This window comes from Terrapene carolina, unplaced genomic scaffold (genome assembly GCF_002925995.2).
Source record: "Terrapene carolina triunguis isolate 2854851 unplaced genomic scaffold, T_m_triunguis-2.0 Scaffold96, whole genome shotgun sequence".
Taxonomy (NCBI): domain Eukaryota; kingdom Metazoa; phylum Chordata; order Testudines; family Emydidae; genus Terrapene; species Terrapene triunguis.
In genome coordinates, this window is record NW_020664447.1 from 40,599,859 (window position 1) to 40,623,203 (window position 23,345).

At 41.3% G+C, this 23,345-nt stretch overlaps 1 protein-coding gene across 1 annotated transcript in view; it reads left to right on the top strand.

Moving 5' to 3' along the window:
* The window catches only part of EHD4 (EH domain containing 4), a 66,833-nt gene that overhangs the window by 12,329 nt on the left and 31,159 nt on the right, over positions 1 to 23,345 (top strand). Inside the window, exons 2-3 of the mRNA XM_026651465.2 lie at positions 9,201 to 9,377; positions 20,600 to 20,697. Coding sequence (XP_026507250.1) covers positions 9,201 to 9,377; positions 20,600 to 20,697 — 275 coding nt within the window. The remainder of the gene's footprint in view (positions 1 to 9,200; positions 9,378 to 20,599; positions 20,698 to 23,345) is intronic.

The window sequence follows — 23,345 nt, forward strand, 5'->3', positions numbered from 1 at the left end:
GCAAACGTAATATTTTAACAAAACAAGCATATGAATTTTTGAATTTAGTTAAACATTCAAGTTTTTTAAAGTCTGGTTTCTTTTTGTTAAAATTGTTTTTAACTAAAATAGTTAAATGAAATATTTAAAATAGCAAAACCAAAAATTAAATCTACTATGTAAGCCAGGTCAACATGAGAAACTTAAAATATTGGCTTCTGCAGCTAACTGAGTCGTCTTCACCTTCATTTTCCTGTTTGTTCATAATCTGGAAAAGAAAAACAAGCTTTCCTGCTTTTTCAGGTCCCAAACGATCTCGCAATTTGGAATGAATTAGTCCAAAGGAAGAAAATATTCTTTCTACATCAGCAGAAGAAGCTACTGCTGTTAAAAGTGAGATTATCACTTCAACAGTCTCTGCATCCAAGTGCTTAAATGACTTCCACCAGTTCACTGATGTGACTCTTTAAAACAGCATCAGCAAACCTATTTCTTGAATGGTTCACCCTTTGCTCTGAAGTTTATTATAGTTGGCATTATGGAGGGATGACTGATGGATGTCCATATCATAGCCAACTCCTCTTCTTCAGCAGTTAAGGTTTGACCCTGGTACTGAGTATTGAGAATATTTGCAAGAAAATGAGCTGGAGATAGTGCTTGTCCCATTCGTTTTTTTAATGCTTGTAATTTAACTATGTCATTGCATATTTCTCTTTTTAAGATCTCACTCAGTTCCTTCCAAATTTCAACAGCGTCAGCAATAAAACAGCTATTTCCCTGCATTTTGTTCAAGGCTACAGAAACAGGCTTCAGGGTACTCAGCATGTGTTCAACATTTCTCTTAAGCCCAATGTTGAGAACTTTGGCTGTGACAGTGCCATCTATTTTTTCATGATTTTGTTCACAAACTGTCATCAGATTACGCCAGTTCTTGATATAGTGCTCAAAACAGTCCACTACTGAGTTCCATTGCATGTCTTGTGGGAGAGTTAGCTTGGTTCCTCCGACTTTTTTCAGAGCAGCTGCTGCAAAGTGGTTGTTTCAAAAGTATTTTGCAATTTCAACAACATTAGTCTTTATTTCTGGAACACTGAAGTCTTTGGCTAGGAGGTGCATCAAATGAGCAGTGCAACCCTATGTTATTAGCTTGGGACTCTCTTCTAAATAATTTTGTCTCATCTTGGATACATTTGCAGCATTGTCTGTGACCAAGCTGTGTACTAGACATTTGAATTTTTTCACAGTTTGTTATAGCTTTTACTGCTAATTCTTACAAGTATTCTGCTGTGTGGGCATTTCCTGATGTATCGATTGTTTCTGTAAGGAAGACATTCCCTTATTCTGTTGTCACACAAGCACATACAACAGGATCATTGTGGACATTGCTCCACCCATCAAGGTTCAGGTTAACAATTTTACCCTCTAGACCAGTGGTTCTCAAACTAGGGCTGCCGCTTGTTCAGGGAAAGCCCCTGGCAGGCCGGGCTGGTTTGTTTACCTGCTGCATCCGCAGGTTTGGCTGATCGCAGCTCCCAGTGGCCGCAGTTTGCCACTCCAGGTCAATGGGGGCTACGGGAAGCGGCGGCCAGTACATCCCTCGGCCCGCGCCACTTCCTGCAGCTCCCATTGGTTTGTTGCATAAACAGGGCAATTTTTTCATCAATTACCTCTTTTTGTAATCTGCTGGTTCTTATCACAAACTTATCTATGGTTGTTTCTGGATGATGGAGATTTTTTTTTTCCTTTTTGCTACAGGTGATATACTGTGGCTATGTGACATACATGATGTGACTGAAACACTATTATTGGCAGATAAATCTGAAATTATAGAAAATGATGGTGATCTTGAAGGTGGATAGTCTTCAGAATCCTATATGTTGAGGATGGATTCTCCTAAACAGAATAAGTCAATGCAGTTATTTAATTATTATTACCATACAGCTCATTTAGTATTACTCATTGCATCCACTGACACTCAGTACTACTTCAAAGGTGAAATTGTAAAAGGAAGATCTGCCTATTTCAGCTATTTATTTTTTATCACAACTGAATCTAAAATGATAGTACCATAGAGTAGCAACTATATTTTTTGCTCAAACATAAGAATTCAAGATTAGTCCAGAAGGAAGACAGGCAATCCTTAAGAAAGAAGTATGAAATAAAAAAGTTTACCAACCTGAAGATCCTGCATGTTCATCATCTGTTCATCATCTTCAATGCAGCTTCCTCCTGAGAAGGAACACTTCTCATGATGCTGTTTCATTCGGGCAACCAGGCCTTGCATTTCTTTGTTGCACTGTTTGTATTTTGCACGCATGCCTGTCTTACCCACAGGTAGAGAAACTTCATTTAAAATATTCCCAAACTGGGTCTCTTTTATAGCTTACTGCCATTATAGGTTTTCCCTTCTAGTGAGAGAATGGTATGATAGATCTCAAATCAATGAAGGCTACATTCAGAAAGACCTCAAGACTTCTGGAATATGCTGCTCAAACCGTTTCAATTTTGTTTCTACTGCCTGTCCCTCCCTTCTCCAGTTTATCTCCAGACTTCTTCTCCTTGTCCAGATCTATTCCGCCCCGAATAATCTTCTATTCATTGAACTTTTTGAAACTTTGCACTTTTAGAGAGAGGTAAGGGATCGACTTTGTGTACACAAATTTGCAGAAGGACAATGGGGTTGAGGTCTGTTATTTCTCACCTCTGTTTATTTTATTTAAAAACATTTTTGCTGTTAACAAGCATGTGATCTCTGGAGACACAAATGCACAGTCTGAGAACTGCAAAACTAAGCATCTCTGATGGTATCTTCTAGACTGAGCACTGAGTCCCATTGGGTAGATAGAAAGATTAACCTAAATAATCTATAAAGAAGCCCCTGGAATCCCATAAGATTGGGTCCCTAATCCATGAACTATTGGAACTCATTTACAAAACTTTTCTTAAACATTACATGAATATATTGTCTCATACTATAGAATTAGAATTTATAATCCCTACTCCATGATGAGATATCTTTGAGCTATAATGTATCTTAATTAAAACTATCTTTAGATAGGTTTTTTCCTCAAAAAAGCATTTTATCAAAAAAATCAAATTTAAATAAAAAAATCCGATTTCATTTATTTTATTTATTTATTTTTTTTAATTCATTGATTTTTGTCCACCCTGTTTATTATCCTATCTGGTTATTGTATAATAGTACGGTATTGATTGTTTGAGTATCTGACACTGCCAGAGAATGTCTAAAGAAGTATATAATTTAAAAACCAAACCAAACAAAATGTATTTTTAATTCAAATAATAAATCCAGCAAACATTCCTATTCATCATCCTTCCCCTGTTTTGTTTTTTAGGAAAAACAATCTTTATTTTAGGTTTAAACTGGGTAACAGCATACCATTAATCCTTCTATTAGTCTCTCAATTTGTCATGGTTTCTATAAAGAAGGAAGGAAATATTGTGCATTCAGTACCTCTTGGCAAGAGATTGCAAAACAAAAACAAAACATTTTTTTTTTTTTTGAAGGTGGAGGGAAATGGGGACAATTGACACTTTGTTATATCAAACAGGAACTAGCCCTTATGCTTTTGTAGTCAGCTATGGTGTTTATTTTTTTTTCTATTTAATGATCAAATAAATTTATACCCTATTCTAAAATCTTGTTGCGTCTCATTTTGATAATGTGAAGTTTAAGCATTTTTATACTACTAAATAGATGTATTTTAAAACTAGAAGGGTCTGACTTTTTTAAAAACTAATCAAGGCAAAGAAATTCAGAATTAAAACTTTCTCTCCTTAGTCTGCCAAGTTTAGCTTTGTTATTATATTCAGTGTTATGGTGCAATGGTACACTTAACTTTTTTTGTTCCCCATAGCCAGTGTCAAGCATTGAGGCAGGATTTTAAAACATTTGTGTCGGAGTTACACTTTCAAAATGTGGGAGCATATAAAATCTTGGGTTTGCAAAGGGTGGGTATATGAGTATATTTAATCTGATTGTGGGGAAGAACTGACAATGGCCCCGTGTCTACCATGGTTTGGATAAGATTTATGATACTTTTTAATCTCTGTGGATTTGTAAAGATTAAATTTATCGTTCACTGACATCAAATGTCATGAGTTTTCTTTCAGAGCAGAATTCCCACACTTAAACAAACATCCTCTGCCTGGACTAAAGAGCCCAGTTTATAAAACAAAAATAGAGGTTTTGTGACTGGAGGCTATTTTGAGTGGAAGGTCCGGAGGGAGGAAAGAAGCCTTCCATTGTGTTTCCACATGTCATAATAATTGCTAGCTAGAGCATCCTTGCTTAACATTGCTGAGAAGCAGTAAGCTTGTGCTAATGCAGTAGTTCAGCATAACTGAAGCAATGCACTTTAAAGGTTGATCACCATGTCATGAACTCTGCCTAATCCTTGGCACATCTAATTTTGAAATGAAGTTTCCCACAGTTTGGCTTCAAGCTCTGCAACGAGGTCTTGGGAAGACCTTACAGCATTCATTATAAGTGCAGGAAGACTGCACCTCATGTAGAAGGAAAGCTTGCAGTCCACAGGATGTGTGTGGCATGAACTAGTCTGTCTGTGAGACACATGCTGTTTTAAAATAGTCTTCCTGTAAACTCTTGGACTCCTTCTCTACTGATCTTTGCTGACAAGGCCATGAGATCACTGGCGTTATACTGTACATCTGGGTGTTTTCCTGTGTTAACATAATGTATTGTACAAAAAACACTGTCGTTTTTCACTCTAAGTGAGACTGCCCTCTCCTTTCATGTGGCTGGGTGAGACTGGTGTTTGTACATTGAGAGGAAATGTGCTAAATAAAACTTGCAACTGGTAGTCAGTATCTGGTTCTGTTCTGGACTCTGGCTCACAGTCATACAGCAAGTCTGTGGCAGTCACTTAAACTGAGGCAAAGAGGTTTCCTGTCTGCAGATATGCATAATATCTGTCTTACCAGGGTGTTACATATGTATCTTCAGTATTTCTAGTGTGCCTATCAGTGTAGTATATAGGGTCAATTGTGTGAAGCGTAATGTGTGGAAAGTGATTTGAAATCCTTGGATGGAAGTCAATATTGAAGTGTAAATTATTGCTATTATGAGGGCTTGGTTTTCAAAATTTTGTGTAATTGTGAAACTAAGTTGTAGATGCAGTTACCATGGCTTGCATGTGCAAGTTTGGTAGTTGCCCACACATGGCGATTGTATGTGAATATGTTAATATGTTGAATTTGCACATTTATGTTGTTATAATGGAAAATCTGTTCATAAGGGTCTTTCCTGAGAGGTGCTCAATACTGTTCAACTCCCACTGAATTCATTTGGAGTTGCAGCCCAGCAGTTTCCTGAGCAGGCTCTAGATATCCAAAAAGAAATCACAAAAGAAGATGTGGGAGAGGGGAATATCTGGGGCAAATCCTCCGTCATCAAGGTGCCTGACATGTTGATGAGCGGTAACGGTATCTAAGGGACATTATCCTGTAATCTGATCTAGGCTGGTGGACACCTGCGCAATGGGTCTCCTCAGAGACCTGTGGATTCATCTATGTGGCTCTGATTTGCAGAACTGGGGATTAAGATTGTTGCTGCCACTTTGTAAGCTTTATGTTGTGTGTGTCACCATCTTCTGAATCACCATCTTCCATCAGCAGGAGTCTCTGGAAATGCTGATTCATAGCAAAATAGGAGACTTAGAACCAAAAATAGAGACTCTTTTTGAAGAGCAACATCAGTGAAAAGGAAATCCTTATTTGAAAGCGAAGTACAGTATACCTGATCTATGGAACTCACTTCTGCAGCTACTGATACAAAGAATTTTAGATTAAAAAAGATTAATACACTAACACCTGCAGTTATAAGTGTTATCTAAGGACTAGATGTCAACTGTCTAGATGTCTTGTCAACTGTCTGTAATTGACCATCTTGATTATCACTACAAAAAGTTTTTTTCCTGCTGATAATAGGTCATCTTAATTAATTAGCCTCTTAGAGCTGGTATGGCATCTTCTCTGTGTGTGTGTGTGTGTGTGTATATATATATACTCTTATTATATGTTCCATTCTATGCATCCGATGAAGTGGGCTGTAGCTCACGAAAGCTTATGCTCAAATAAATTTGTTAGTCTCTAAGGTGCCACAAGTACTCCTGTTCTTTTTACGAATACAGACTAACACGGCTGCTACTCTGAAACCTGTCTAGATGCTGAAACTGAATCCATGTGGTTGCAGGGATGTGCAGATCCATTTTCAGTATTTAGACCTTAGCTACAATATATCTGAGCATAAAGTGACTGTCTCCTGAGCTCAAGAATGCATACTATTCTCTCTCTGCACCCCCACCTCTACCAAATAAATAACATAGTCATGGCATTGGAGCATTAAGCAGAAGCTGATATAGGTCACTCCTGGAAGCAGAACAATGTAGTTGACGGACTTTGGCCTGTTCTGATATCCTGGTAGTAAATAGGAGATTCAGAGAGAGAGAGAGACTCTCTTCTAATCTTTTGGCTCTTACATGTCATCTTTCTGGTTTTGGTCTGTATGAGTTAAATAGTAGTTCTTCCCCTCTACCATTCCTCCAGATTTTAGACCTCAAGTAAGATGATGGAGTTGTTCCCTGTAGCTTGTACAATATAAGTTTGGTGCTACTTGAAGCAAGTTTACCGAGGCTGGTGAAGAGATACTATTTCAAAGCTATCATACTTTTAGTTCCTTGAATTTAACTTCTTTGTACCAATATTATAAGGCTTTGGTTGTTTGGGTTCTGTTGAACTGAAGGCAGAGTGAAGCGGGAATTTTTTAACAAGTGTAAAAGCTCCATGGAATGTATATGCAGCTACAGCAGTCTTGAAGTAAGATTAAAGTAGTGCTGTTTTATGAAATGACACACAACCTACCAAACCATTGCTAAATATTGACCCCAAAGTAGCAGCGTTGTCCAGGCTCCCACCCACTGAATGCTCAGAGCATTCTGCCACTGGCTGTCAGAGCAATGGTACTACCACTAAAGCCTGAAGAATTGTCCTGATAGGTCCAATTTTGATTATTTTAAGCTGTTGACAGTGGCAATCCACAAACATGCCCTAAATTGTAGTAAGTCGTGATTGGGTTTAAATACACCAATTCTGTGGGAAACCCACGAACCTAGTAATTCTTGATTAATCAGATTCTCTTTGTTTGATGGAGACTCTTGAATTACTAAATCCTTAATTGTTTTCCTAGGTGCAATTCTTCAAGGGTATTTCTAGGGTAGTTCTGCTGTTCATGTTATGAATAGGGAGTTAGAGCACAATTTTCTTGAAGCTAAGCAGGGCTCATTGTAGTTGCTCTTTCCTTCTCTGAATCTGGAAAAATGGGTAAGCCGGTGTATGCTGCAAAAGCGCATGTTACTTAATAAACTGAATTTTGCTATTAATATTGGCCTCAAATTGGGAATACTTCCCCATTCAGAAAAGCATGGAAGCCTGTCCTCAACTTTTAAGCATGTGCTTAAGTTCCATTGAAATTAAGCACTTAAGCTGGTCCATGAAGGAGGCTGTCCTGCCTTTGGCAGTAGCCTATCCCTGGTGATTCAGTGGGAGATGGAAAACCCATCATAATGCTGCTAGGCAATTGTGCAATGCTGTACTAGGAAGGAAATTGTCTTCAACTGAGATGCATATATGTGCCTTAGGACAGAAATTAGTTCTGCAATTGGAACTTAGTTAACAATTCTGTTATACAATTCAGACTCAAATTCACCTCCCGTTCCTCCATGTGTTGGCTCTACAAGTGTTACCAGAAGAAAAGTTTACTTACGTATGTTACTAAAATCAGCAGATATGACTGTGAATTCAGCCAGCAGTCAGATCTGTTCAGGAAGTTGGTGTCATTTTCACATGATCGCTTTTCTGACCATGTCCGCAAGTTTAAAAACCCCTCTTTCTATAGGCGTTGTTGTTAGCAGCACACATACAAACTTAAATACACATGTGCTAAATGAGACTTCCTAATGTATGCATAGCTGTATTTGCGGGCAGCAGTCATGTGCAGCAGCATACCTTGAATTAACTACAACTTTGTGTAGTCATGCTTGATTCACTAACTGGTGAAGTGAATCTTATAGTTGAGGGCATGTTTTTATCTATGGTTTTACAGGGGAGGATTGACTTTCATTATTCTGACTTTATATGACTTTAGTGACCTAGACAAATGGGGGATTGGGCCAAAAGAAATCTGATCAGGTTCAGCAAGGACAAGTGCAGAGCCCTGCACTTAGGAAGGAAGAATCCCATGCACCACAACAGGCTGGGGACCTAAGCAGCAGTTCCACAGAAAATGACCTGGGGATTACAGTGGACAAGAAGCTGGATATGAGTCAGCAGTGTGCCCTTCTTGCCAAGAAGGCCAATGGCATTTAGGGCTGTATTAGTAGGAGCATTGCCAGCAGATCGAGGGAAGTGATTATTCCCCTCTATTTGGCACTGGTGAGGCCACACCTGGAGTATTGTGTCCAGTTTTGGTCCCCCCCACTACAGAAAGGATGTAGGCAAATTGGAGAGAGTCCAGCGGAGGCAACGAAAATGATTAGGGGCCTGGGGCACATGATGTATGAGGAGAGGCTGAGGGAACTGGGGTTATTTAGTCTGCAGAAGAGAAGAGGGATTTGATAGCAGCCTACAACTACCTGAAGGGAGGTTCCAAAGAGGATGGAGCTAGGCTGTTCTCAGTGGTGGCAGATGACCAAATAAGAAGCAATGGTCTCAAGTTGCAGTGGGGGAGGTCTAGGTTGGATATTAAGAAACACTATTTCACTAGGAGGTTGGTGAAGCACTTGAATGGGTTACCTAGGGAGGGGGTGGAATCTCCATCCTTAGAGATTTTTAAGGCCCAGCTTGACAAAGCCGTTGCTGGAATGATTTAGTTGGTGTTGGTCCTGCTTTGAACGGGGTATTGGACTAGATGACCTCCTGAGGTCTCTTCCAACCCTAATATTCTATGATCTGCTTTTTGTGAAAAGTTGGAATTCCAGTTTTACACTCCGACAACTATTTCTTGCCAAGAAAAATAGTGAAATGCATAAAAAGTTTAGTCCCTGATGGTGGTTAGACTAAGGGGGTATATGTCTCTTGAATTTTATTTCTTTAATATAATTATAAAGAAAATGGCAGTATTTTTTTTTTAACCTAAATACTTGCTCATCTTCCTTTTCCTTTTTATAATTCCCCTTCCCTAGGTACCTATTAGAACAGGACTTTCCAGGCATGAGGATCGGTCCAGAGCCTACCACAGATTCTTTCATTGCTGTGATGTATGGAGATACAGAAGGGAGTACTCCTGGAAATGCTTTGGTTGTGGACCCCAAGAAGCCATTCCGTAAACTCAGCCGCTTTGGAAATGCTTTTCTGAACAGGTAAGGGCAGGCTCATTGCTGGCCTTTTGTTTTTAAGTTTAAAATTCCATCCGTCTCTGTCATTTACTAAGACTACTCATTTTCTGCTATATTCCTCTCTAACAATACAAATGATACATATTCAAATGCAGCAACTAGCAATTGGGAATTGTTATACAAATTAATATTTAAAGATTAAAATACCATATAGTGAATTTTTAACATGGAGCTGAATGTATAAAATCACAACAGTTGACTGTGAAGGGAGATAACATGCAATAAACAAACATTATAATGGTGATCCAAACTACACAAAAATATAAATGATGTATGTTCAGTTACAGGAACTGGACTTGTCATTATGAAAAGTAATTCACAAAAAGCTGCTTAAAGGTCTCTTCAGCCAAACATTTCTTGGGTGTGAGAGTTTCAGCAATACATAACTCTAGAGCAGACTTAGCCCTAGCTGGCCTTCTCTGCCTTAGAGAGTGGAATGTGTAGATTAGCACCAACGTAAGTACCAATGGTGCTGTGTGTCCACACCAGCTATGCTGTTTCGGGTACAGATTGGTTGTAGTTTTGGTCAGCATCCATTATTGTGCTCTGGATACCACAGTTCCTGGCACAGCCCTCTAGAGCAGTGGTTTCTGGAGATTTAAAAGACCTCCTAAGAGGGACAACATTTGAAAAATTCCACATGATTTGTGTGCACTTCCAAGCTGCAAGTGATGAATTTTGACGAGTGGAATAGATGAAGACAGCCCTCAAGGGTTTTGATAAGACAGCGTAGTACTGGGATTTGGGTGGTTTATTATTATTATTTTTTAATTTTATTTTGCATAAATGTGGGATTTTTAACTGCTTGAAAGGTTTGCAACCTGGAGCTCGTAGTACTCCTGGGGAAATTCTGCTCCACTGCGCATGAGCAGAATTTATGTCGCCTGCAGATTTCTTTCCTTCCCTGCAGAAAAATGACACTCTGACGGGGAAGCAAAGGGAAGCTACAAGAGCGGTCATGCAACCCTCCCCAGCAGTATGTTTCAGGTGCCCAAGGCAGCCGGCAGAAAGGTAAATCACTGTGGGGCAGGAGGCAGGACTGGGGAAGACCCAGCTGGTGGCTCATACTCTGCGCTGGGCTCAGCTGCTAGTCACAGCTGGGCTGGGGAGGGCAGGACTTCCTCTTCTCCTGTACAGCATCCGGGGCCAGGTCAAACCCACCCCCAGATTTCTCCCCCGGCTGCAGGAAGCTCTGCAAACTCCCCACACACACACTTCTTGCACCCATCACTCCTCAGCTGCAGGGGGAGGGATCCCTGTACACCCAGCCCCCCCTGCTGAACTCTATCCCCCCACTCCCATATAACCCCCCCCTCGCTGAACCTCAGTCACCTTCACCTGGACCCTCCCTGCAGAGTCCCATTTCTGTTGCACTCAGAACTCCCAACCAGCCCCTGTGGATCCAGATCCCCCCTGCACCCGGATCCCCCACTGAGCAGCCCACACCCAGATTGCCTCACACAGAATCCTCTCAACCCACAACTGGATTCCCCCACATTAAGCCCCTCCACACTTGAATCCTGCCTTGCCGAGCCTGCCTGCCCGCACAGAGGGGCAGGGCCCTGTGGTGTTTCTGGGGCAGGCTGGGTCCTTGCGCTGTGTCAGGATTGTGTGCAGCCTCACTGCTGAGTCCATGTCCTGGGAGGGGAGCTGCACAGTGATCTCCCATCTCTGTGCAGCCAGTGGCCCGTGCTCCCCAGTGCCATGCTGGAGCCTCCACATTTATTTGACAAATAAAATTTGTCAGAATTTGCAGAATTTTAAAATATTGTGTGCAGAATTTTAATTTTTTTGGTGCAGAATTTTATATTTTTTGGCACAGAATGCCCTCAGGAGTAACATAGACTATATTTATGCATTGGGTCAAATCCCACAGCCCCTGCTGAGTTAAAACTCTCAGTGACTTCAGTGGACAGAGTAAGCACTTCATGAACCAGCCTTCTTTTATTTTCCTGCTGTACTCAGTGGTGGTTTGAAGAGGAAGCCAGGACCTGCAAGACAAATTAAGTTAAATTGGTTCCCTTCTAACACGAGTGCTTCCTGTTCGGCTGATAAACTCTGTCTTGTGCTTTAGCAGAGCTGTTAGAATGCAGTTTTTATTCATGGAAGAAAGGTTGTGTCTGCTTGAAGCCAAGCAGACTGTCAGTTTGCTAAGAAATGAATTTATGTAAATAACTATGGCAGCTCTCTGGGCAGCTGCAGTTAAGCTTTACTTAAAATGTATTTTTGTGGCAAACACTGCTTGCTATTGTGACCACAGCTCTGGTCTCCACTGCATGTTCCTCTATTCTTTCTTCACAAGACAGTGTAGTACTGTGTACTATTCTGTATACCAAGCAATCCATGAAAGCCATGTACACCTCTACCCCGATATAACGCGACCCGATATAACACGAATTCGGATATAACGTGGTAAAGCAGCACTCCGGGGGGGCAGGGCTGCGCACTCCGGTGGATCAAATCAAGTTCGATATAACGTGGTTTCACCTATAACGCGGTAAGATTTTTTGGCTCCTGAGGACAGCGTTATGTCGAGGTAGAGGTGTGTATGAGAAGTATGTAGTAAACAGTACTTATACAATACACTACTGATTAAACAGACACATAGTAATAGTGAACATTTGCTGACATAAATAGGATGACCTAGATTCTTTACTAAATCACCCCATAGCTAACTGTCTCAGCCCCTGAGTTGCCCCTAAGGAAGGCTGTGTTCCTGGCTGAAAAGAAAACGTATTGGACATGGTTACTGACTAAATTATTAAAATACATGCACTGCTTTGGTTGTCATGGTGCAAGATACTCTACTGTGATGCGATTATAAGTCAGCAACCTTTGCCTCCCTGATACTTACAAGCTCCCTGTCAGCGTGTCCAAAATTGTTGCAAAAAATTATCATTCATCTGTTATTCCGACCATGTTACTTTTATCTCCAAATCCCTCAACTGCCTCCACTTACCCTATCAAGTTTAAACTTCTTAAATTTGCATTCAAGGACTCGCATAACTTCCACCTTTCCTGTATCTCAGATCTTGTTACTTATTTTCCCTCCCTCATCCCCTTTACGTTACTGGTATTGACAATCTTGGCATCCCATTGTATTATTTTTCCATTTCTATCTTTTTTGGCCTTGGTCTGTGCTGCTCCCTTTGGCTGGAACAGCCTTCCAATCCCAATACAGTAACTCCTCACTTAATGTTGTAGTTATGTTCCTGAAAAAATGCGACTTTAAGCAAAACGATGTTAAGCTAATCCAATTTCCCCATAAGAATTAATGTAAATGAGGGGGTTAGGTTCCAGGGAAATTTTTTTCACCAAAAGACTATATATTTTATATATATATATATATATATACACGCTCACACACACAGTATAAGTTTTAAACAAACAATTTAATACTGTCAAGTATCAGGGGGTAGCCGTGTTAGTCTGGATCTGTAAAAAGCGACAAAGAAATATGTGGCACCTTATAGACTAACAGACATATTGGAGCATAAGCTTACAGTGATGATGATTGTGAAGCTTGGTTGAGGTGGAGGAGTCAGAGGGTGGGATATTTCCCAGGGAATGATGAACTGGCAATTGGCTGAGCCCTCAAGGGTTAACTCTCACACTCTACAAGGCAGCAGGAATGGAGGGAGGGGAGACAGCATCGCAGACAGAGACACACACCATGTGTGAGAGAGAGATGCGCATTTCCCCTTTAAGTACGCTGACCTTACTCTTAAGTACACTGCCTTGTTAATTAGATCACCTTGCTGAGACCACAGCTGCTGCCAGCAAGCTCCCTCCATCCTGAGCCCTGTCGTGTGTGTCCCCTGCTCGATGGAAGATAGTGTAAGCGGGGTGCAGGAACGAGGGGAGGGGGACACCCTGAGAACCCCTCTCTTCCTCCCCTCCCTCCCGCACAGCAAGCAGGAGTCTCGGGGAGCAGCTCCAAGGCAGAGGGCAGGAGCAGCACATGGCAGTGGGGGGAGGGACAGCTGAACTGCCTGCAATTGATAGCCTGCTGGGCAGCTGCTGCACAGGGAACTTAAGGGAGCGGGGAGCTGATGGGGGGCTGCCGGTCCACCCGGGTTCCAAGCCCCCACCAGCTAGTTGCAATGGGCTGCTCTTTCTGCAAGCAGTGGACAAAGCAGGCAGTTACCAAACGATGTTAGAAGGGAGCATTGCAAAACTTTAAACGAGCATGTTCCCTAATTGATCAGCAACATAACAACGAAACAACGTTAACCGGGACGACTTTAAGTGAGGAGTTACTGTACTCCAGGACCCCCTGTGACCTGGGGTGTCTGGGGCAGCCATGTGGCTTGTACTTCCTTTGTCCCAAACACAAGCTTCACAGCACAAGGCATGGAAAAGCCTTAGAGTTCTCTGTCCATAGACACATGCCCCTACATGTCTTGCTGACTCATAAGGTGTATCCCCTGGCTCCTTTCCCTGGGTTTATTGTACTGCTGATGACCCTTGATGGACCATCGAACAGGCTAGGCAGTGCTTATGCCAGTCTGTCTGGGGGTGTCACCCAGAAACACAGCACAAGTTTGGAAATACAGATATACCGTACATATCTATAACTCATAATACAAAGGTGATACAAACATATAAACAAGATTATCATACTTGGCCAATTGTAACATTTTCGCAGATACCTTACATGGCGTATCTGGTCAGATTCATTGCATTTTATAACATTGGTATCAATAACATTACAAAGTGTTCCACATATTCCATACAAAGCAACAGAGGGTCCTGTGGCACCTTTAAGACTAACAGAAGTATTGGGAGCATAAGTCTGTCCTATCTCTGGGACTCTCTTTTTGCCCCAGCACCCCCACGAACATGATACAGTTCTGCGGTGATCTGGAAGCCTACTTTCGCCGCCTCCGACTCAAAGAATACTTTCAAGATAACACTGAACACCGCACTGATACACTGATACCCTCCCACCAACAACACAGGAAGAAGAACTCCACATGGACTCCTCCTGAGGGTCGAAATGACAGTCTGAACCTATACATAGAATGCTTCCGCCGACGTGCACAGGCAGAAATTGTGGAAAAACAACATCGCTTGCCTCATAACCTAAGTTGTGCAGAACGCAATGCCATCCGCAGCCTCAGAAACCACCCTGACATTATCATCAAAGAGGCTGATAAAGGAGGTGCTGTTGTCATCATGAACAGGTCTGACTACCAGAAGGAGGCTGCCGGACAACTCTCCAATACCAAATTCTACAGGCCACTTTCCTCAGATCCCACTGAGGAATACACTAAGAAACTGCACCATCTACTCAGGACACTCCCTACACTAACACAGGAACAAATCAACATACCCTTAGAGCCCTGACCGGGGTTATTCTATCTACTACCCAATATCCACAAACCTGGAAATCCTGGACGCCCCATCATCTCGGGCATTGGCACGCTCACTGAAGGACTGTCTGGATATGTGGACTCCCTACTCAGACCCTACGCCACCAGCACTCCCAGCTATATCCGTGACACCACAGATTTCCTGAGAAAACTACAATGAATTGGTGACCTCCCAGAAAACACCATCCTAGCCACCATGGATGTAGAGGCTCTCTACACAAACATCCCACACACAGATGGAATACAAGCTGTCAGGAACAGTATCCCTGATGATGACACAGCACAACTTATTGCTGAGCTCTGTGACTTTATCCTCACGCACAATTATTTCCAATTTGGTGACAATATATACCTCCAGACCAGTGGCACCGCTATGGGCACCCGCATGGCCCACAATATGCCAACATTTTTATGGCTGACCTGGAACAACGCTTCCTCAGCTCTCGTCCACTCACGCCCCTTCTCTACCTACGCTACATTGATGACATCTTCATCATCTGGACCCATGGGAAGGAGACCCTGGAAGAATTCCACCATGATTTCAACAGCTTCCACCCCACCATCAACCTCAGCCTGGACCAATCTACACGGGAGGTCCACTTCCTAGACACCACCGTACAAATAAGTGATGGCCACGTTAACACCACCCTATACCGAAAACCCACCGACTGCTACGCCTACCTTCATGCCTTCAGCTTCCACCCCGGACACACCACACGATCCATTGTCTACAGCCAAGCACTGAGGTTCAATCGCATCTGCTCCAACCCCTCAGACAGAGACCAACACCTACAAGATCTTCACCAAGCATTCTCAAAACTACGATACCCACACAAGGAAATAAAGAAACAAATCAACAGAGCCAGACGTGTACCCAGAAGCCTCCTGCTACAAGACAGGCCCAAAAAAGAAACCAACAGAACTCCACTGGCCATCACCTACAGTCCTCAGCTTAAACCTCTCCAACGCATCATCAGTGATCTACAACCCATCCTGGACAATGATCTCTCACTTTCACAGACCTTGGGAGGCAGGCCAGTCCTCGCCCACAGACAACCCGCCAACCTTAAGCATATTCTCACCAGCAACCACGCACCGCACCATAACAACTCTAACTCAGGAACCAACCCATGCAACAAACCTCGATGCCAACTCTGCCCACATATCTACACCAACAACACCATCACAAGACCTAACCAGATCAGCTACAACATCACCGGCTCATTCACCTGCACGTCCACCAATGTTATATATGCCATCATGTGCCAGCAATGCCCCTCTGCTATGTACATTGGCCAAACTGGACAGTCACTACGCAAGAGGATAAATGGACACAAGTCAGATATCAGGAATGGCAGTATACCTGTAGGAGAACACTTCAACCTCCCTGGACACACAATAGCAGATGTAAAGGTAGCCATCTTACAGCAAAAAAACTTCAGGACCAGACTCCAAAGAGAAACTGCTGAGCTCCAGTTCATTTGCAAATTTGACACCATCAGATCAGGATTAAACAAAGACTGTGAATGGCTATCCAACTACAGAAACAGTTTCTCCTCCCTTGGTGTTCACACCTCAACTGCTAGCAGAGCACCTCACCCTCCCTGACTGAACTAACCTCGTTATCTCCATACTGATTTATACCTGCCTCTGGAGATTTCCATTACTTGCATCTGAAGAAGTGAGGTTCTTACCCACGACAGCTTATGCTCCCAATACTTCTGTTAGTCTTAAAGGTGCCACAGGACCCTCTGTTGCTTTTTACAGATTCAGACTAACACGGCTACCCCTCTGATACATATTCCATACAGTGTCACACCCCTCCTTTAAGAATTCAGATCTTTCTTAAAGACTCATGTTCCATAAGGCCCACATCAGTCAAATGTAACGTAAGAGAGGAAATAGTGACTGAGAGAATGGAGAAGTTAGCAAACAAACAAGAATGCAGCAGTACCATCGAGAGTTGTACAAAATGAACCTAACAGGTCAATTATTATTATTATTATTATTTATTATTATACTTTTATTCCTCCTTACTTTTTGTTGCTCTTGATAGTAGTTGACATGTCTAAAACTAAATTACAGGTTCCTAGGTTCAGCGACAATACCTCTTTTTTGTTCTGTAAAAAAACCTAGGTAGCATGCCCTTGGGTGCTGATGAAGTACTCAAGAATGAAAATTGCTACAAGGTTACAGAAAAAATTGTATGATATTAATTTGCATTTGAGAAATAGCATGTGATTATGTAATTAAAAGGGCATGTGGTAATGCATACAGTGTACACCAGAAGGTGGAGTTAAGAATGTAAGTGCAACCTTAATTTGCTTTTTTTTAAAAAACAGGTTTTGATTGCTTATTTGAGCAGCCTTGATGTTCTCAGCATAGTTTTACGTACGGGTTATTCAATAAAATTGAATGTCGCTTTCTGACAGTAAAGCAAAACTTAGTTTTCAGTTTCAGATACTACAGCTGCTTTTTAGGCAAACTTTCTAAAATTGTTGCAATCCGAAATAATTATAAATTTGGCTCACTTCTTATTTCCAGACCAATGTACATCAGCTTCAGCTTTCACCTAGTCTATTCTTGCTAAGGACCACTGCTCTACTTGTAGACAAAGGAGATACATTCAAATCAGGAATGACACGAAATGGAAGATGGTTTTTGTTGGTAAATTGATCTCTGTAGCCTGGCACTTATTTGCTCCTTCTTGATTTATTATCTTTTGAGAGGGCTAGCAAGTGTGCTGTCATCTACAAGATTCTTTCTGCAATATACCCAAGGTTTCTTGTTGTTTCCATTCTGATGAAGACGTCTCACTTTTACACTTGCAGTGATACTCTGTTATCACTGCTTGTACTTGTGTTTCTGCACTTGTATGTTTAATTTCAAATGTGGAAAATATGGAATGAAAACCCTATGTATGGTGCTAATGAGGCGGAAACGTTCATTGTTGTACTTATGGCACTGCAACACTGTGTTTACAACAACTTTGTAAACCTGTTTTTTGGTGCATGTCTGTTTGCTTCTGGACAGTTAAGTACAATAGCAAGGCGTATATGAGACAAATGTGCTTTGAGACTTATCTCAGAACTAGAATTTATTGCATTTCAGGTGCATAGCATAGCTTTTTCTTAAAACTTGTCATAAAAAGCAGTTTAAAATGATCATGCTGATATAGTTACATTTACAGTTTGAAACTTTTATATGAAATATTAGACTGACCTAACTTTTGTGGAAATATTTTTGTAACTTGGCTCCACTTTGCTTTCAGGTCATAGGCTAATCTAGAAACTGCAGCCAGCCATTTCTAACTTCAATTTGTACTCCTGTTTATCACTCCTTTTCTAGATTGTCCTCTTCCGTATCCTATTAATGCTTCTTGTGTGATCTGCAGTGTTATCTCCACGTCTAACTATAGATCTTGTTTTGCCTGTACAACCTGTCACTGCTGTTATGTCATTTGGCTTGTGGAGAAATTTGAACATTGTAGCATTGTTCTGCTGAAATAAAGGTTCTTCTTTCTCATAAGATGGATGCCAAATTTTCTAGTTGATACTAAACAGCCACCACATAAAGGTGAGATGGTGTGAAAGTACGTGGATTAAGAAAAAATGCAGTCTCTGTAATATTTCTAATAAAAGAAGGTGTTTTCACCTTGTATATATTGGCCATTGCTCTTCTTTTGTCATCTTGATCATCTAGTTTAGGAGTCAAGTCTTGCATCTGATGTATGTTTACATTTTTGTATTTCCTTGACTGTTGTTGCCTGTGTAGTGTTGTTCCTCAGAATCTGGCCAGTTTTGTGCTTTTTGGTGCATTGTTTCCTTTATTATCTCTGCTGTTGGGAAGTGAAGGGCAAAGTTTTTTTAATAGCAGTGTCTCACTGACCTTTCAAAAGCAGCACATGAACTTGCAAAACCTTTACTTAAATAGATACGGTTACTTTGATGTTTGCAGAATTTGCTATATTTAGTACTCCTTCGTATTCTATTATAGGAGATACTGAGATAATGTTGTTTACTTAACATTTGCTATTGGAAAGTCAAGGTGGTTGTGTCTTTCTGAATCAGAAGGGATGACAGATACAACAGAGTTTGGTTTCCTGAGCGATGCCTTTTAATGGATAAAAGCAAGGAGTTTCTCTGTGTGTTTTCTCCAATATCATTACTTCTAAAGGTCACCTGGAAAATAAGACAAGGCTTGAGTTTTGTTGATAGCTTCTAACTTGGGTGCCTCCAATTCTCCTGGATCTTCCAGATCTTCTGTCTTAGAAGCAGGAGCATATTCTCCATCTGGACTTGAAATTTCTGCAGTTGGCTGCTTGGACCATACTATACTAACACATTTTGACTTTGATTGCGGTATGTTTTGTTAGAGAGCCATGAATTCTACACAGTATAGTACAGAACATTCTTTCTTTAGACAGCTCAGAAGAAAATTGTTTTATCATCTGCCTCTATGCTGGACTATTTACTATCATAGGCCAGTTTGGCCTTTAAGTACAAGGTTCGTTATTTGGCTATATCAGCGTATATATCTATTCAAAGATCTTCCTTCTTCAGACATCTACTGTCTGAAGCACCACTTTCTTGGGACTTGCCAAGATGAAGGCACTACTTGCCAAGGTGAGGGCACTACCATTTGAATTTTGGGAGAATGGTCACTGTGCTGTCTCTGAAGTCCCTGTTACTGATATCATTAATGTCAGCCATGAGAGTCAGTGAGATCCAAGATCTATTGGCTGACTCTCCTTACAGTGTTCCATAAGGATAAGATGTTCCTACTCACTTGCTAAATTTCTGCATAAAGCTCTGAAGGTGATTTTTTTTCTCCATTTGAAATAATTAGCCTGTCTGTATTTTATACAATATATACTGTATTTCCCCTATATTACACATTTTACCAGAGGGGGATAGGCTTCACTGTCCAGTTGTTGATAGGGCCCTGAGCTACTACCTAAATAAGGCAAGTCTTGTGCAGGTCTCCTAGGCTATTGATGACATACAGGGATAGCTTTTCCCTTTAGATTTATCAGCACTTGGAAAGTGTCAAAGTGTCTCATATTTTATATACAAGCCTGTTATGAACTTGCAGATGATATAGTACCCAAAGGCCTTAAGCTATATTTTTCCAGGTCAGAAGCACCCTGCCTGAGCACTTTCTAACACAGTGGTGTATAAGGCTGGTCTTTGGAGTTCTATGTGTATGTTTAAGCAGGACTACTCTCTTGATTTGACAGTTTATTACAGCTCTGATATCTCTATAGCTTTCTACCTGCCTTCCTCAGATTTTTAGAGTTTCTGGGATTTTTACTAAATGGAAAGGAACTGAGGCCATAGCTATATATATGCAGTAACTTTGCACCCGGCATTTGGTTTCTTGCCATGGCAAGTGTGTGATCCATTGTTGCCATCCCTAACGATTTTATCAAGTGTTTCATTATCCTTGGCATTTTTAGTACAGCCTCAGCAACTGGAGGCAGGTGGTTACATGAGAATCTCAGATTTTTTTTTTTTTTAAATGAAAGTTTCTGGCTCTAATTGCTGCAGAAAAAAGCCTGAAAATGTGAATGAAGTGTACCTTAGGGGCTCAGAAACTCGAAGGCAAATTAAAGGAACACCAAAAGAATTATTTTTTAAAATCTCATGATTGAACATTTGTGGTAGGCAATATAGTGAGCCCAATGTTCACTGCTTTACAAAAAGGTCCACCTTTGTGAAGAGTACATGGACTCAAGAGTGGGGATTTCTACAGGCAATCTAACCAAGAACTAGAGCTGCTGTAAATAACTTCTTTCCTCCTTCCCTGCAGGTTCATGTGTGCTCAGTTACCTAATGAGGTTCTGAAGAGCATCAGCATCATTGATAGTCCCGGCATTCTTTCAGGAGAGAAACAGCGCATCAGTAGAGGTGAGTTGAAGCAGTCAAAGTAACTAACACCTCTAACGACCTGTTCTGCTGTACTGGGAAATTGGTCCCGCTAATCTTTCTTAAGGGCCTGCTCCAGTGGCTTGAAAATGGTGCAGTTCCACTGTGATGTGGGAGACCTGTGTGTAAATTGTCCCTTTTTGGGTCTCTATGCTGAACAAATGTTACAAAGTCTGTTGCAATCAATGTTTTGAGGTTAGCTGTAGAGATTGGGATCAATGTTCCATTCATGTTGAGTGGTGCAGGGGCTTTTGTTATTGTGCTGAAATGCCACCAAAGCACTTCAATTAAAAAAAAAAAAAAAGCATTGTGTTGAATTTTCAGAGTCCATCAAACACAGCCCCTCAATGTATATAAAACTAAAGAAACAACCGGCAAGAAACTTCAAGTAGTTTAACATCACACTGAATATTTGCTAAAATTGACAGTCTCTGAGCATGCAAACCACAACTTTTTTCAAAGGCTTATAACTTGCCCAAATTTGGGTGGATTTTTAGAAGAATAGTAAATGAGTGTTGTAGTTCCAGAAATTGGTTACATTTAGTAGTGCAAATAATGTAAATTATAAATATGTAGATTATAATTATAGGTGAGGCTGATAGCATTGTCTATTTTTAAGGTTGCCCACTCTTGCTATTATAACACCATGTTTCAGTTGCTTATCACCTTGCCAAACCTTAAATGTCGCTCCTGTCATTGCCCAGGCAGTTTGGAAGAAGCCATCTGATTAGAATGTGGAGGGGATGGAAAGGAGTAGATTGCAAAAAGGAGTCTGGTGAGACAGGGACTGGAGGTAGGGAAACTGGGGCTTGTTGGGCAAGAAGACTGAGAGCCAGGGGGAGGAGAGGCAGGGATTGGGCGCTGCAGCAGGGGGGAAGGGTAGGTTAGGACTGGTTGTGCAAGGAGACTGGTATTGGGAGCCAGGAAAGGACTGGGAGCTGGTGAGGGAAACAGGAGGGTGGGCCAGGAGTCAGATGGCTGGAGGCAGGGAACACTGAGATATGACAGGGAGCTGGGATACTGGGGGATGTAGAGTGGCTAGGTCTAGTTGGGTAAAGAGATTAGGATTGAGAGGCAGGAAAGGAGAGGAGTCTGAGACCTACTGGACAAGAAGACTGGGACTAGGAACCAGTGTGGAGTGGAACAGGCATGAGAGAGGAGGAGGGAAGATAGGTTTGGTGAGGATGCAGAGGGGACTGAAACTGGATGAGGAACATGGGGAAAGAGACTAGGAGTGGAAGCCAGTGGGTGGGGAGGGGAGAGACCGATCATATGAGGAGCCAGAAGTGGGGAACTGGAACTGGCTGGGTAGGGAGATTAGGGACGAGGAGTCGGAGGGGGAGAACTGGGACTGGTGAGGAGACTGGGACTGGGGTGAGGAGACTGAGCAGTGGGGACTGGGATTGGGTAGGCAAGAAGAATTGGACTTGTACAAGGAGCCCGTGGTGGAGAAGAGACAGGATTGGGACAGATGAAACCCCATGGCAAAATGTCTTATCCCCCTCTAGTCTAGCGAAGATGAAAACCTACGACTGTTATCAGTTACTTCGTTAGTTCAAGTGTCAGAGGTCTGCACAATGAAACTAAAGGTTCCAGCTTCGCTCATGACCCATTTGGTGTCAGTATGATGCCACATGATGGAATCTGTTTTTTCAGTTTGCTTTTTTAAAAACCTCAGAAATTACCTACAAAAAGCTTACATTAAAAGAATATTAAGGTTGCAAAGTAAGCACTCAAAAGTTAAGAAATGTCATGTGGAAAAGGTAGCATGTGTTCATGTAATTAAAGACTGCATCATAATGCATATGCACAAGGCATCTGAATTAAAGTTGCACAGGCGTTTCCTAAGTTTTGAGTGCTTCCCTTTGCAGCCTTATGGTATTTTAATGTTGTTTATTTGTGTTTCATACTTATATTTATATTGTACTAAGAAGACTATAACTAGTAAATTCAACTAGCAAATTCACTTGAAATAATCTGCTATTGTTAGTAATAAAAAAAATGGAAATGGAGAATGAATACCTGTCCTTTGTTGTTCGTCTTTTCATGGAAGCAGATCTTACAGTAGCTATGAGATGAACTACTAAGTCAATATGGTAGAGGACTGTTGATATTACATCCTGCCAAGTTCCTGTCATCTCTATTCTGACAGAGATTCTCAACCATATTGACACAATATGGTTTACATTAACAAGAGGTATCTCTGACTCCTATGAAGCCAACATGTCTGTTCATCAGCACAAATCGGCTAGTACTGCAAGCTCCCAAATGTTATTTTCAGATATTTTATTATGATATATGCATTATACTTGAAAGGGAGCAAAACTAAAATTGTACAAAAAATTAGACCATGGCTTTTTAATACAGCTTATAGGAGACCTGTCTGCTTTTTAAAAACTACTTAAATAACAAAAAAACCCTCCTACAAGTAAGGTGTCACTCCAGTATCTAAATGATACTCTCTTCTGTAACGCATTGTCTCAAAACTATTGTAATATCTTTTATTGACTTATCTGCTAAATCAGTACACTGAGTGTCAGTGGAACACAGTGCATTTTCACTTCCTGTCCTCTCACAGATGGAGTGTGTGTGTGTGTGTGTGTGTGTGTGTGTGTGTGTGTGTGTGTGTG